General features: G+C 43.1%; 1 protein-coding gene across 1 annotated transcript; it reads left to right on the top strand.

Moving 5' to 3' along the window:
* The first annotated feature begins 3181 nt into the window (after positions 1 to 3181).
* slc16a2 (solute carrier family 16 member 2) lies at positions 3182 to 14647 on the top strand. Its single transcript, XM_067248319.1, has 8 exons — positions 3182 to 3424; positions 3538 to 4059; positions 8897 to 9041; positions 9258 to 9744; positions 10879 to 11022; positions 11198 to 11426; positions 12788 to 13042; positions 13391 to 14647. The coding sequence occupies exons 2-7, from the start codon at positions 3642 to 3644 to the stop codon at positions 13024 to 13026; spliced, it is 1662 nt and encodes a 553-aa protein (XP_067104420.1). The 5' UTR covers positions 3182 to 3424; positions 3538 to 3641; the 3' UTR covers positions 13027 to 13042; positions 13391 to 14647.
* Positions 14648 to 15697: the final 1050 nt, after the last annotated feature.

Below are 15697 nucleotides of genomic sequence, written 5' to 3'. Positions count from 1 at the left end.
CACATTCGATATTTTAAATGACATTTAACATATCATATATTTTCATTTTACTACAGAGCTAAACTGCTTGAGCCTTCTTGGATGTATTACAAACCACAAGAGTCACACAATCCTATGCCATGAAAGAAAACTATTGAAGGCTGTTTTCCTTGCCAGTAAATAGGATTCTGTAGGGTCATAGACAGGTTGGTCATTGTTGGCTCAGTTTCTCTCAACATGTACTGAAGTGTCTCCACACAAAGTACCATCATATGACACAAAGCTAACCTGTGTCACCACAAATTGTTTAGTCTAGAAATATTTGTTATCCCATCGTATAAAGATGATTTTCAGATTGAGGGAGTTTATCTGTAATTCGGAATAGCGGGGAACGTCACAAGAGTTTGGTTAACAGTGCATATTATATTAATCAATATTCCACATAGATCTTAACAGATATATATATATATATATATATATATATGGCAGAGAATTTTACAAAATAACTGAAAAGAATGGTTAAGAATGGTCCTGGTCTCTCCTATGGAGAAAATAACTTTATGAATCGGTTTCCACCAGATCAATATGCTAGACTCTTGGTCGACTCAAGTAATGTCCTGAATACAAATTCAGACTAAAACAAAACATATGTTCTCGAGACAAATCGGAAATAGAACGTTAAAAAGTGAGTCATAGATACTGGCATCTTACAAACACCCCCACCACTGCAGGTAACAGCATGTCATACACAACCCACGTTTTTCAACAACATTTGTTTTGTCTCATGGAACACCTCAGGTGAGAGGGGACTTTGATTGTATGGGAACCACTGCGATACTTGTGAAGTAAAATAAAATCCATCCACTAACTCACTCAGCACGCACTAAATAAAATATACTCAATCTTGCCCAAACACTATATGTGTCAAGCACATACAGTGTGGTTGTATCTGACTTGTTGAAAGGTTGGTCCAGACATCCCTCATGTGTTTTACATATTAGTATAATAAGTCCCACCCCACTTATCTGTGGAATAGAAGAATCCCACGACAAACAGGAAATAATTGACCCTCTCTGAAACCTCTTTACCTTTGACCTGACCACACATTATGATAGAAACAACGGAAAGTTTCATTTGCAACAAATACAAAATGTAGTTGGTCATTGAGCATAGTACACTTTACAACAAGGGAACAATCATAACCATGGATTAATGCGTAATTAATTAACAAGGTGTCTTAAAGGACGTTTATAGGTGTAAAATTACTTACATTTACATTTATTCATTTAGCAGACGCCAAAGGGAAGAACCATAAGAGCAAGTAGTTAAACAAGTGACAATTAAACAATATGAACCGCTATAAGTGCAAGTGTACCTGTAGAAAAACAAGCAACAATAATAAAAACAATATATCACAGCGAGTACAAAAATTTAAATCAGTTACCACTAACCACAAGAGCAACAAGTCTCTAAGCAAGAGTCATTGTGATCCTTGAGGAAACTAACATAGGGTCAACAATTACTTAATGTAAATTTAGAAACATTTCAAATTCATTGCACCTTTGGCTTTAATTGTCATCAATAACTTTTTGAGTACTGCCAACATATTACACTACTATTATAATGCATTGTTTCACATAAATGCATAAATTAATAATTTATATTTACAAATTAGGATCAGGAACTATTTAATAGCCTACTACCCATTCACTTGTGATATATTGACTGGTCAAAATACAGCTCTTACATACCATTTGAATGCATTATGAAATCAGTAAAAAAATAAAATAATGGCTATTTGTCAGGCTTGTGGGAAGCTATATTTCCCAGAAGTCTCTGACTTAATTTCCCTCCAAAAATGCATCTAAGGTGACAGACACATGACACATTCGGAAACGCATTGTGTCCTGTAAAACAAGCCGAGGCTAAAACGTCAATCTTTTGCATACGGTATTTTTCTTCGAAATGGTGTGGACAAGTTGAAACGGGAAAGTCTACCTTCTCTAGTCATTCCTCTCAAATTCTCAAGAGACAGGCTTCATTATAGTGAAGCTAAATGTAGTATAACAGTGCCACCAAGTGGTATATGTTCGAATGTTTATAGGCCTGTACACAGGCCTATAAATATTATGTGCGTGTTTTACAGAGGTTTAGAGGCTGTTTTTCCACAAATTTTAGCTGATCTACATATGTACATATGTATCGCATATTTGTTGTCGTGGTCTATTCTCCTTTCCACTATCGTATATCTAGTTCTTACTATAAGCTACCTCCTTAAGCTTGTAGTCCTCTCATGTTCCCCTCTACCATGAGACAGTCAAGGGTCGGGTTTCCCAGATTCGTTAAGAAGCTCTTAACGCTAAGAGCTTCTTAGGAGCGTTCTAAGAGCGTTCTAGAGCGTTCTTAGAACGCTCCTAAGAAGTTCTTAGCGTTAAGAGCTTCTTAACGAATCTGGGAAACCCGGCCAAGGGCAGTGTATATCTTATGGTACTCAAATTCCCTACTGCCTCGTCCCCAGCTCATGTTATTTGCAATACATCCGCATTGAACCTACAGAACTTTACGTAAACTCAGCGTCAGTCGTAGGCTTAAGCACTGCTCGTGTCCCACACGGTTATTATTACCAATCAATTTTACAAGCACGTGCGCTTAACTTCGTGGACAACGTCGAAAACAGTCTCGTGTAAGCAACTGCATCGTTGTGTTATAGTTGGTTAGTGTTGAAGAATTATCGCCAGTCGGCAGCATGACTAGGCTCTCGAGATGCTTGTGAGATACAGCAACATTGTCGCTATAGAGATTGATACATTTGCGTCTCTGTGCAACATCGTAGCAATATCATGAATAAATCGCTAGTTATTATTCGAAATGTTTTCCACTCCAGCATCAGTGTATTGATTTGCAACTGTCTCTTCCAATGGAAATTGAGCAATTGGGGTAGAGGGTGCAGAAGGGGTGGGGCTACATTCGAGTTTTCCTTTATCACATGAAGGTATGGTAGATCCATCCCACAGCGCGGCCATTGGTGGCGGAAGTCAGCGGAGGCGGGGGCAATCTGTTGAATGAAGGTTGTTTTGTGTTGACACGCCGTGGTCCAGACAGAACACCTACAGATTTCATGTAACCATCTTTCGACAGCGTCTATAAACATTTAACAAATGAAAGAGGCGGAGCCTACAGGGATCTGTTTACTTATTGAAGGATGTGATGTGGACCGCGGCCGGACGGCAACGCAGTGCATGGACAAGATTGAAACGAGGTTGAGCAGACGTATTCACAGGTTGAGCCATATTTTACACAGAGCAGGGCGGCAATGGTAAAATGTTTTGGGAGTCGTACATTTTGTTGAAAAATACTGGACTATAGCCTATAGAGAGGACGTATCTATATGAGGGAACGCGATAACTGTGTTAGACCCAGACGACTGTCTGTCCATTGCAAAGGGGTAATTACAATTTTACATCTGTACTTTGAGGTCTTGAAGTTGATGCTGTGACTTTTGCTACGATTCCATTACTATCTACCGGTTTTAAAGCATAAACGTCTTCCACTTTTCAGCCTTGATCAAGACACCCGTTGGTGCTGTAGGTTTCATGCCGGTGTCTGGTGCATGAGGGTCGTGCACGGAGACCAATAATAACCCCTTTACTGGCCAAGAGACGATGGGGGTCAACGGGATAGACAATCAGACCGACACAGCAAGCGACGAGACTCCAACCGAACATTTTGCAGATTCAGGAATGGATGAAAAAGGTATCTCCCACGATCAAGCAAATCCACAAGCACCGAATGGTCAAGGGGACAGCGAGTGTAAAATCTCACACGATGACAGTACCATCCAGCTCATTGAAGCGGGACTTAAGCCTGCCTTTTCACCGAGTTCCGAGGCACAGTCCCCGTCAGTCCCAATATCTAGACACGGTGCGGGGTTCGAGCCACCGGAGGGCGGATTTGGATGGTTAGTCGTATTCGCCGCTACCTGGTGTAATGGATCGATCTTCGGAATCCAGAACTCCTTTGGTATTCTCCACATGATGTTGGCGAGAGAACATGCCGACCAGACGTCGCAGTTCAGAGTAGGTGAGTGACCTCTGGGGCACCTGATGAAGTTAAAAATTGGTGGATGGTAGAGGAGGAATCGAAACTCGCATTGCATTGCATCAATTCAGGTATATCAGGTTATATGCCGATTTTACTTTATCATCATCATCATTATTCATTTGCTCAATTTAAGAACACATTTCAACTACCTTTTCATCATTGAATAGATAAATGTATGACCCCTTCAAAACGTTAGCCCTGTAGCCATAAAACTTACTGCCAACTATAACAACGATCACGTTGATCACCTGGAGACCTTGGAGACCTTCTCCACAGACATTACACCTATCCAGATAAACTGTACCTGCAACCTCTGTCAGCTTTTTACCTTGCCTTTTATTACACGAACACACCGGCTGGGCCATGGCACAGCCTTCCTGCCTTTTACATGGTTAGTTGACAGTAAACTTGGTATGACATGCTGTGGCCTTGTCCCCTGTGTCGTCAGCTTCAGTTCAAGTGTACCCAGTTTTATGATGTCCTCAATCTTCAGCCAATCTGTTGTGGATTATAACAGACTGGCTTTTAATACCAGACTTTAGCTCTCACGCATCCCTTGCTTGTCTGCATCATCGGTCAGTCATCTGTTGCATGGCCTTTTATATATTTGGACATGGAAGAGAATGGCAGATTAGGGGGGGGGGGGGGGGGGGGGGGGGGTCGGTCTGCTGTAGATTAGGATTTAAGGAGGGAAAGCTGATCTTTGGAAATTTAAACCTGGGGCCAGGGCTGAACCAGAGTTAGGGAGAATAGTTTGTGGAGAAAGTGGTAACATCAAAGTCAGTTTAGTGAAAGATATAGTTGCAGGTATGAGGGATTTAACATGCATACTCTCTTGAGTGTCTACTTTTCTTTAGATTCTTCTTTAGATTTTTTTAGATTTTTTAGAGAAGGCTGCAACCTTTTGATGACCTACCATGTTTTATGTATGGTATGTGCAGAATCGATGCGGCAGCCACCAAAGCCTTCAATGCTACAGCACATCTGCTGATGGAGTGACAAATAAGAGCAAAAACCCATTCTGCTACTGTAAGAGAGTACAGATGGCCCAAGCATAGCAGGATAGTAAGTTAGAATAGCCTGTGGAAATACTGTTTGCCAATCTAATCATTGTGTTGTTACTAATAGTTCAGAATTATCAAACATATTGTAAGAAGATGTCAACTACAAGAGGTGGGTTTATCGATGGTGCCTACATTTTACATTTACATTTAATCATTTAGCAGACGCTCTTATCCAGAGCGACTTACAGTAAGTACAGGGACATTCCCCCCGAGGCAAGTAGGGTGAAGTGCCTTGCCCAAGGACACAACGTCATTTGACACGGCCGGGAATCGAACCAGCGACCTTCTGATTACTAGTCCGATTCTCTAACCGCTCAGCCACCTGACTCCCCCCCTCTCTTTTTTTCTTACATTTTATATTCTACCCCTCTCTTGTAATGGCAAAAAGTACATAGAATTTATTTCTTGGATTATATTTTGCCTTCAAATACTGCCAAAGTAACAGTGTTGAGAGTAACAAGCTCTGGCTCAAGGTGCTTTAATAAACACTTCAAGAATCAGGTCTCTGTTTGAGCACAAGGGAAAAATATTACCCATGGGGAAAAAGAGATCCGGTTTCATCTGAAGTTGTAGTCGTGAATTTATAGCTATTATGGGAGATGGTACTGTCATGAAACTTACAGTATGGAAAACAAAATATATAATTACATGATGTCAGTGTTATTCAGTCTTTTCTTGTGTCAGTTACACATCTTAACTGGAAACTCAAGGAATAAAATGGCATGTTTGGCATTCCATGGGGCATACGGCCAATCGGATCAGGGGCCTTTGTCCACAAACCCTCTTTCTACTCTTTCTTTCTTTCTTTCTCTCTCTTTTTCTCTCTTTTTCTCTCTCTCTCTCTCTCTCTCTCTCTCTCTCTCTCTCTCTCTCTCTCTCTCTCTCTCTCTCTCTCTCTCTCTCTCTCTCTCTCTCTCTCTCTCTCTCTCTCTCTCTCTCTTTCTTTCTCTTTTTCTCTCCTGCAACTCGCGGACACACACACACACACACACACACACACACACACACACACAAAGGATAAGTGGAGAATCAAAGAAAGGCATGGCATGTTGCTTTGGCATTCTTTTCCACCAGGCAACAGACTTCTGATAAATTTTACAACACTTGAAGGACTTGTGGCAAGGCCACAAGTCCTTCAACTTGTGGCCTTGCCCCCCACCCTCGGTCAAGAAGGAGAGATGAAGCAAAAAAACAATCATACATGAAGGGACGGGTTGCTGTCCCTTTAAATAGCGCACAGTTTTCCCCTGGCATAGGCGGATCTAGCCATCCAGTCTGTGGGCTCTGGGAGGAAGGGGGGATGAGGGTTTGCCAGCCAGACAGTCAGCCGGCTTGTCGTTATACATCTGTCATCCACAATGCATGTTGCCTCCCCCCTCCTTTCTCCCCTCAATCCCTCCATCGCTCTCTCTATTGTTTCTAAGCAGGTCAGACCTAATTCCCTGCTAATGACTGTACTGCTCTCCAGTTGCCCAAGGGTGCTTGGATAGAGGGGTGGGTTGAGAAAAAGAGGAAATGCAGGGAAGGAGGGTAGAGGTGGAGAATGTGATAGCTTAGAAGTTTGGAATAGTCTGAGAAGTTAGTCAAGAGTTCAGGCCTCTACAATATGTGATCTGTTATTGATTTAGCTGCGAGCCTGTTCTCGACCCTTCCCAACTGTCGCTACGTCAGTCCTCCCTACATCCCAATCAATAGACTGTCCACTCTACTGGCAGGCTATAAAACAAAGATGGTAGAATTCAGCAAAAGGGGAGCACTCTGCTGCCAAAGTATGTAATCAAACACAACAGGGTAAGCCTCTCTTCTCCTGAACCCACACAGAAGAATGGAGACGAGCACGAATACACATTTCAAGCCCTCTGTTAATATAAACACACACCACATGCACTCACATAAAACACAAACAATGTTTGCTTAGAAGCAGTTCAGCTTTCTTCAAAAAGGTCCCATAGTTCTTACGGAACAACTTACACAGAACAGAGTTTCTGTTTGTGCGGATCCTGGCTTTGGGCAGTTCCCTGTTTTGATAAATGGATCTTTGCATCACTGGGAGTACCATGAAAGACCTTCAGGCTCCTAACAATAAGCAAACATGAGGCATATACAGTGGATACAAAAAGTCCACAGTTTGGGGAGTGAACATGCTGCACATCTATGTGGGTGTGTAGGCAGATGGTCTTGCAGTCAGACCCTATAAATCCTCAGACAAATCCAATGCAAGTAACTAATTGTAACCATATGACCAAGTGTTTTCTATTTTTTGGAAAGGGTATTTTACATTGAGATTAGAATATTAGTGACTTCGACAGGAGCAGTGTTTATCTGAGGTATTTTCAGAATTTTCAGTCTTTGCAGTTGTGTCTGTTTAAGTGACCATTATTGTATGGAAAGTTATTCCCAGGCAGCAGCTGCTTGGCTAAAAGTGGAAACTCTTATGTTTGTTAAAAGTTCAAGCATCAAGGGATACACAACATGTTACAGTTCACTAGTACCTACAGCGACACAGTAACCAACTTTTAGAATGAGTCACACAAAATACACATTAGAAAATTATTTAAGCAGAAAACATTCCAAAACTTTCCAAAAGAACTCTGCTGGACTGTGACTGTTCAGCTGCCATGGAATGTAAGAAGCAGATATAAAGGTGTGTGCATTTGAACCCCACACCACCAAGCCAAGCTCCAACTCAAAGTCACACAAAAACATCTACTGTTCAGTACATGTCGTTAACACCCGTTTACTGCGTGTTTGCTTGCTGCTTTGGTTGTTGGGGTAGATGAAGGAGGAGAAACTGTAAAAGGCTGCCAAGAGCTACACAAGGATGACTGCTAGTACTCCCACCAACACACACACACACATACTCACACAGTTTCTCTCAAACACACACACACATACATACACACACACACACGCACACATTTTCTCTCAAACACACACATATACACACACACACACCAACACACTGCCAATTTTGTAACCAGTGAGCCTGTTAATCGACCCGGTCAGTTCTGCATCTGGAGCAGACAGCAGATCACACATTAAAGTTACCTTTGCCCCTCGACCGCCACAACCAGGTGTGGGTTGTGGGTTCAGACTGTCTCTTGCTGCCCTCGCAGAAGGGTAGCGACATTATGCTTTATAAAGGTTAACTTTGTTTAACACATGTATTTATCATTGCATACCTTGCTGAACATTGAACACAAGGTTCATATGTTAATTTACGGACAGCAGGTGAATGGAAATTCAGTCTGCATTTAAATGGCCCTGCCTCACTGTCTTTGAAAACATGTCTCTCTCAACATGCATAAGGAAAGACACCAGGAAGGAATCAATTGAAGACATTAGCTGTGGAGTCACAATCTAGAAAAATGTTTAAAGCATAGAGAATTTGAAACAGACACCATTCAACATGAAACCATGCTGTTGCTCTCATTCAAATCCATGAGGGAGATATCTTTATGTTAAGTGGTGTCTGGGTTGCCTTCTGGTTTCAGAAAGGTTGAACTGTATAGCACACTGTGGTGATATAAGGATTGTGTAGTCGATTGCAAAGCCTTTGTCATGGCGACGGTACACTAATAATAATGGAGCACAAATCAATGGAATTGTACTGCTTCTATTTTGGTGGAAATGTTGATAAGCTGTCTATTGTTGGTATAAATGCTACTCTCTCCCTTCCCTCTTTCCTCTGCCCTACATACTCTCTCTCCTTCTCTTCCCACACCCCTCTCCCCTTCTTTTTCTCTCCACAGCTTGGGTGGGGGCCCTAGCCATGGGCATGATCTTCTTCTGCTCTCCAGTGGTCAGTATGTTCACTGACCACTTTGGCTGCAGGAAGACTGCTATTGGTGGAGCCCTTGTGGCCTTTATAGGACTTCTCAGTAGCGCCTTTGCAACGTAAGAAAACCAATACTATACATACAGTAAGTTTGCTAACCATAGAACTGTGTGAACATGGCAAAGATAGGTATTACTTGTTTTCTTCTGCTCATCACCCTATACAAAACAACCCATCCCCCTGCTTGCCCTCTCAAATCCCTTCTCCCTGTTTCCATCCCTTCCTTTATCTATCTTCACTCTTTACATTTACATCTCTCTCCATACCTCCCCCAGTTCCCTCAGTCTGCGGTATTTCACCTACGGTATCCTGTTCGGCTGCGGTTCCTCCTTCGCCTTCCAGCCCTCCCTGGTCATTCTGGGGCACTACTTCCGCCGTCGACTGGGCCTTGCCAACGGGGTGGTGACAGCAGGCAGTAGCCTCTTCTCCATGGGCCTCCCAGTGCTTCTCAAGAAGGTGGTGGAGCCCCTGGGCCTTAAGCACACTTTCCAGATCCTCAGCATCTTCATGTTGGTCCAGGCCTTTCTGGCCTTCACCTTCAAGCCCCTTCTCCCTCACGGAGCTCCAGGTCCGGGACCCCCAGTTCCCACTGAGCCCTCGGCCCATCTGGCTGCCACCGCCGGGGGCAGCTGGTTTAGCCGAGGCCTGATGCAGATGCGGAAGTACTTTAACCTGCGAGTGTTCCACATTGTCACCTACAGGGTGTGGGCATTTGGGGTAGCGACTGCAGTGCTAGGGTACTTTGTGCCCTACATCCACCTGGTAAGGACCTGGAATTCTACGTAACGTAATTCAATTTTTATTATGTCTACCTCTTTAAGTATGTTTTACAGTGATGAACTGTTGCTATTGTATGGTTTAAGGTTCTCTAGTAACACCCTGTACAACCCAGTAGAGGTTGTCTTCAATGTTTATGTTAAAACCACAGGGGATATAGGAAAAGAAAGAAAGACAGGACCGGAGAGAGGGTGATAACCTATGGTGTGGGAGACAATCAGCAAGGGGGCGTGGGGGGGTAGAAGAACAGAGGTAGAAGAACATAAGTCTGGGGAGGCAGAAAGAAATAGTGAGGGAGATAGGGAGAATGAAAGATAGAGGGTGTGACGTTGGGAAGCTTTCCCAACAGATGTCTGGTGTTTTGGGCCTCCCTCTGCCAGGGCCTGTTGTTTCAGGCTTGTGGGTCAGAAGTAAACAAGACCCCGGTCTTTGTTGTGGAGGAACGCGAGGCCAAGCAACTTCAGGAAACCTGTCCTTTAAGTCCTGCCTAAACATGCTAGTGCAGTATCCTATGGCCATTGATGTTCCTCTGCCATGTGGAGGCCTTCAAAGCAGCGCCACTATTTCACACACGCTCCCCAGCTTCTGGTCAGGAAAGGCTTTAGAACACTCTGTTTTGGAGTGGAGTCGTTTAGATGGGAGGGGGTTGAAAAATGGGAAGTTTGTCACCTATACCTCGGCCTCTTCCTGTCCTTCTGTTCCAAAGTTTTGTGGAAAAGAGGGAGGATGGAGACATTTGTTTTTGTAAAAGAAAATAGTGGCTATATATGTAAGGAAATATTTATTTGACTTTTGTTCCCACCCACTCTAACAGGGTCCCATTGAATTCAATATCCTGATATATGGGTGTTGAACATCGGAGTAACACCCATGAAAACTAATTATAAACCTGTTGAATGTGTGTATTGTTACAATGTACAGTACTTGCGTGTCCAAAGCCCTCTGAAATGATCAAAGCAATTCAAAGTTTGAAGCCAGCACACACTGGTAATATAAAGAGATCAAATAGGTGGTTATCCAAAGTGTGGCTACATTCTGTTGACTTGAAGTGGACTAGAAAGTCTACAAGTCTATACGTGTGCCAAATGTCCCCTGTGCGCTTCGCCCCACCCTCCCCAGATCAACTTTGTGAAGGAGCAGTTCAAGGAGACTGAGAAAGAGTGGGTCCTTCTGGTGTGCATCGGAGCCTCATCCGGCGTCGGGCGCCTCATCTTTGGGAAGGTTGGAGATCTCATCCCAGGGGTGAAGAAGATCTACATGCAGGTGAGAAAGGTTGCCGGTTTGATTCGCGGCCCTGCAAAATGACGTTGTGTCCTTGGGCAAGGCATTTCACCCTACTTGCCTTGGCAAGAATGTCCCTGTACTTACTGTAAGTCGCTCTGGATAAGAGCGTCTGCTAAATGACTAAATGTAAAGGTGAACTCTTCTTCTACCCCAGGTGGCATCCTTCATGGTGCTGGGCCTCATGTCCATGATGATCCCCCAGTGCACTATGTTCGAGGGCTTGGTGGTGGTGTGTGTGTTCCTGGGCCTGTGTGATGGATGCTTCATCACCATCATGGCCCCCATCGCCTTCGAGCTGGTGGGCCCCATGCAGGCCTCGCAGGCCATTGGCTACCTGTTGGGCCTCATGGCACTGCCCATGACCGCTGGACCTCCTATTGCTGGTGGGTAGCCTAACACCAACGTCATTGTGTTACAAGGCCCTCCTTTATGGATTTATTTATATTTAGGTATTAGACCAGAGCATATATTTAAGAAGTATCGGCAAGTATGTGTGCTGATCCTGGATTATTTTACAGCTTGTCCATATAATATTTAGTCCCAGCATGTTTGCATGATCTAGGATCAAATCCCAGTCTGTTTGCCATTTTACAACACACTTATACAACACTTTGCAGCAATAAGCATAGTTTTATGGTACAATATGAATAATGTTGACATCTGCCACAAGTGTGGGAGTAACTGTTTATAAAGAGAGCCATGGGTAGAGATCTTTTGAGTTCAGTTCCAGCATTAGAGACTGATATATTTAGTCAGGGATTGGGTAGTGAGTATGATAAACAAACTCATAGTTTAGTGATGGGTTGTTGACTGCAGTCCAGGCATGGATACTCTCCTCTCACTTCAGGATCTTTTCTGTCTTCCTCTATCTTCACCTCACCCCTGTTCTTTCAGTGCCCCTCCCCCCTCCTCCTCTATTTTGTGCCGTTTCTCAGTCTCTCTGAGAGGCATCCTGGCCATTGGTCGAAGCAGTGGGGAGTTAGACCAATGACATCCCAGCTGGACATAAATCTGGGGGAAATATCAGCCAATGTTGCTCCCTCTCACGCCTCTTCTTGCACACTCTACTGATTTCTCATTTCCGCAGACTATTCCATTCCAGAAAGTACTTTGCCTCCCATCCACCTCTTGAACCAGAGGCACATTCGTGTGTCACATGCCTGTAGTTTGATATGTGTGTAACCGACAAACAGAACATAAGTAGAAGCAAATATATATATATATATATATATATATATATATATATATATATATATATATATATATATATATATATATATGGCAGGGTGATTACACAACTGACAACAGCTGGGTGAACGAGAGACTGGAGATGCAGCCATGAAAAAGAGACCAGGAACGGAATACACCCAGGGAGACAAACAGAACACTAGGCCCAGGGAAACCCAGGAGAATGCAAAACTAAACAGTGGCATGGCTGTGACCATGACTCATCCAGTATACAGCCTTTAGAAAATGATGAAGATTTATACTGGCCAGCCGAGGAAGAAATATTACATAATAGAAATTCTTTCAAATTGTTCTGCTGGACTGATGGAGCTTGGCTGGCCTATTGTAACAAAGTGGATTATTGTGATGCATTTTACATTCTTGTTACTTTACTGTACTCTCCTCTTCTCCCTTCTCTTCCTCCTTTCTTTTTTTATTCCCACTCTCCTCTTCCGATCTCTCCTCCATGTCCGCCTCCATCGCTTTCTTTCTATTCCCACCTTTCTCCCCCCAAAAGGTCTCCTGCACGACTACTTTGGTAACTACCAGGTGGCGTTCTACCTGGCGGGGGTGCCCCCCATGGTGGGGGGCATGGTGCTGTTCTTTGTGCCACTGGTGCACCGCCGTGCTCAGCAAGGCCAGCAGGGCACGCCACAGGACCCCAGCGTCGACCACATGCTGCCCCCACCGATGGCGAAGAGCTGCCCCAATGGGGACATGTTGCCCGGCTACACTGATGTGGAGACACACATTTGAGTTACACGACATAAAGGTAACAGGCACCCGAAACACAGACACAAACACGCATGTACAGTGCACCCACACACACACACACACACACACACACACACACAAATACACACTTTGACTGCCACACACTTTGATTCATTTACATTTAGATTTATTCATTTAGCAGACGCTTTTATCCAAAGCGACTTCCAAGAGAGAGCTTTACAAAGTGCATAGGTCACTGATCATAACAACAAGATAGCCACAAAAACATTGCGAGTAGCCAAAACATGAAGCACACATTGTGAACAACCAAAGTAAGTGCCAAAGGGAAGAACCATAAGAGCATGTAGTTAAACAAGATCTGATCTGATTCATTTCTCTCCCTCAGGGATTCTGTCCACCAGCACAGCTGAGATCACTTGGCCGTCCAACTCTATGGCGCCTGTAACACCCTTCTCTCCCCACCCTGACCACTCGCCCTGGTCTGCCTGCTGGAGGACCTTTCAACCACTGGCCTCCACTAAGTAGCAGCACCACTTGACTCTGACTGAAACTAAACCACCTGCCAAATGACCTGACCTTCTCCTGCCCTCCAAGGCTATTTGCCGATTGGCTTCTCCGTGTTCCGAGGACTTTGGATTGGCAGGAGAGGAGGATCATGGGAATCTGTACCCATAGAAAACGTTCAATAGATGATGAAGTACATCCTTACTGGGTGAGAGGAGAGGGAAGAAGAGAAGAAAGAGCGGGAGAGAAGGATGCATCAACGTAGGAACACGAGCGGAACACAATCAAAAACAGTTTTATTCTCACTGTGGCTTCAGGCTTCTTTAATTGTCCCTGCGTCCAAATCTTGATCGTGTATACATCACTCATATGACATAGGGCCTCTTTGGGAAAAATACGTAATTTTTTAAATCTAGATTTCAGACAAATACAAGCATTTACCTTTGTGTCTATTATTTTTGGAAAGTATAAATCATCTAATGTGCTTTTATTGGTTTTTAAAGACAGATAAAAAGGTGAGATTGCAGTATTCAGTGCATATAATGAAATAGAGAGACCTTAATACTCATGGTTGTGTAATGTTGTTACATTTCATCTCACCCTTTTATGTGTATCATGTGATTGAATTGTTTTACGTGTTTAAATAGGACGATGTTTAGTTTTAACAAACATTTTTAAACAGTTTTGGCAGTGATAACATTTGACTGTTACATCCCAATTGCATAATGTTTTGTTGTTAGATCACATATCGTATGAAGTTTAACATTGTGGGTCTTCAAAGTCAATTTCTCTACTATGGGAGGCAAAAAAACTAAATCACCTCAACCTTTCTACTTCTGACCTGGGTCATATACTATTTACAAATACAATCAACTGCTTGGTGTATGCCAGATTTACCTAATAACATCGAAGGAATAGATGAGTAGAATAGGACAGTCCCATATGTTAATAAACTGAGGTAAATCTAGCTCACTTCATACTATTTGATCTGTATTTCACCCAGGGCTGCTACACTACAGATACTTAAATATGCAACATGTGCCATGGTGAAGCACTTGGCTGCACCTAACATGACACTAGTCTCATCTGAGCCTTAAATTCCTTTTAAACAAAAAGAATAGTAAAATTGTTGCTTTTTTGGGTGCAATCTTTTTCTTTTCTTTTTTTTTACATTTTGGGATTTGGAATAGTTCGTTGTTCCAACCTATATCCTCACATTTCTGTCTTTTTGAAAAAAAAAACTTTGTGGAATTGAGTTGGGAAATCTCTTCTTCAGCTTTTGTTTAAATCAGATAGTAATATCATGGAGCCATTTTTTTGGTATGTTTGTCTGCATACGTATGTACGTGTGTGTTGTTTTATTGACACACTTCTGGTTACCACAAAAGGTTGTATCGATGTGTTATGGACATATTCAGTCCAAGTTACAAACAAACCCTTTACGCCCATCTGATGAGTGATTGATGTGTGAAATATTCTAGTCTACATTAGCTAGATCCCTCAGCAAACCGACTTTCTACTGGCCGATCTGAACCTTGATTATTTGCTGCTGTTGTTTATCCCATAATCCTTGGGCTGGTTAAATTACAGGAATCACCTTAACCACACTGCCTCATAGTTGGCATTCAAGAGGAGAAATGGCAGTTGCTGTTGTAAAAAGGGTTCCGACCACTAACAGTAGGCTACATCCTGAGATTACACATTCTGTGGGCGCTGGGCAAGAGATTAATGGCTTTGTGGAGAATAGAGGACAGAAATAAAGTGAGATTATCGAAGATTAATTGCTTAAGGGAGGAAGGATAGGCATAGGAACCAGGGAGAGAGGCCTTTGGCCTACCTCAATAATCAAGTTTAAATTATCTTGGCATTCTTTGATTAATGTGCTTCATATATATTTCTTTGTGAGGTCTGAAGGGCTGCAGCAGCAGCTGAGCAGATGCTGAGTCACATGTATGTGTTTCCTGCCGAAACTGTCAACCTCATATCCAATAGTACCTCATTAGTGTCGCATTCCCAACAACGAAATGTCACAGTATACCGTTGGAGTAGCCCATGGGGGTGGGGGGGTGGGGGGAAGATGGCTTTTAGGAGATTTATCTCTGTGTCTCACACTGTATCCCCCCCCCCCTACACATGCCACCCTTCATCCAACCCTCTTCCTCTCCACATCTCTTTCACTGTGAAAACC

This window comes from Osmerus mordax, chromosome 12, assembly GCF_038355195.1.
Source record: "Osmerus mordax isolate fOsmMor3 chromosome 12, fOsmMor3.pri, whole genome shotgun sequence".
NCBI lineage: Eukaryota > Metazoa > Chordata > Actinopteri > Osmeriformes > Osmeridae > Osmerus > Osmerus mordax.
Note: the sequence above shows the minus strand (reverse complement) of the source record. Positions and strands in the feature narration are given on the sequence as shown.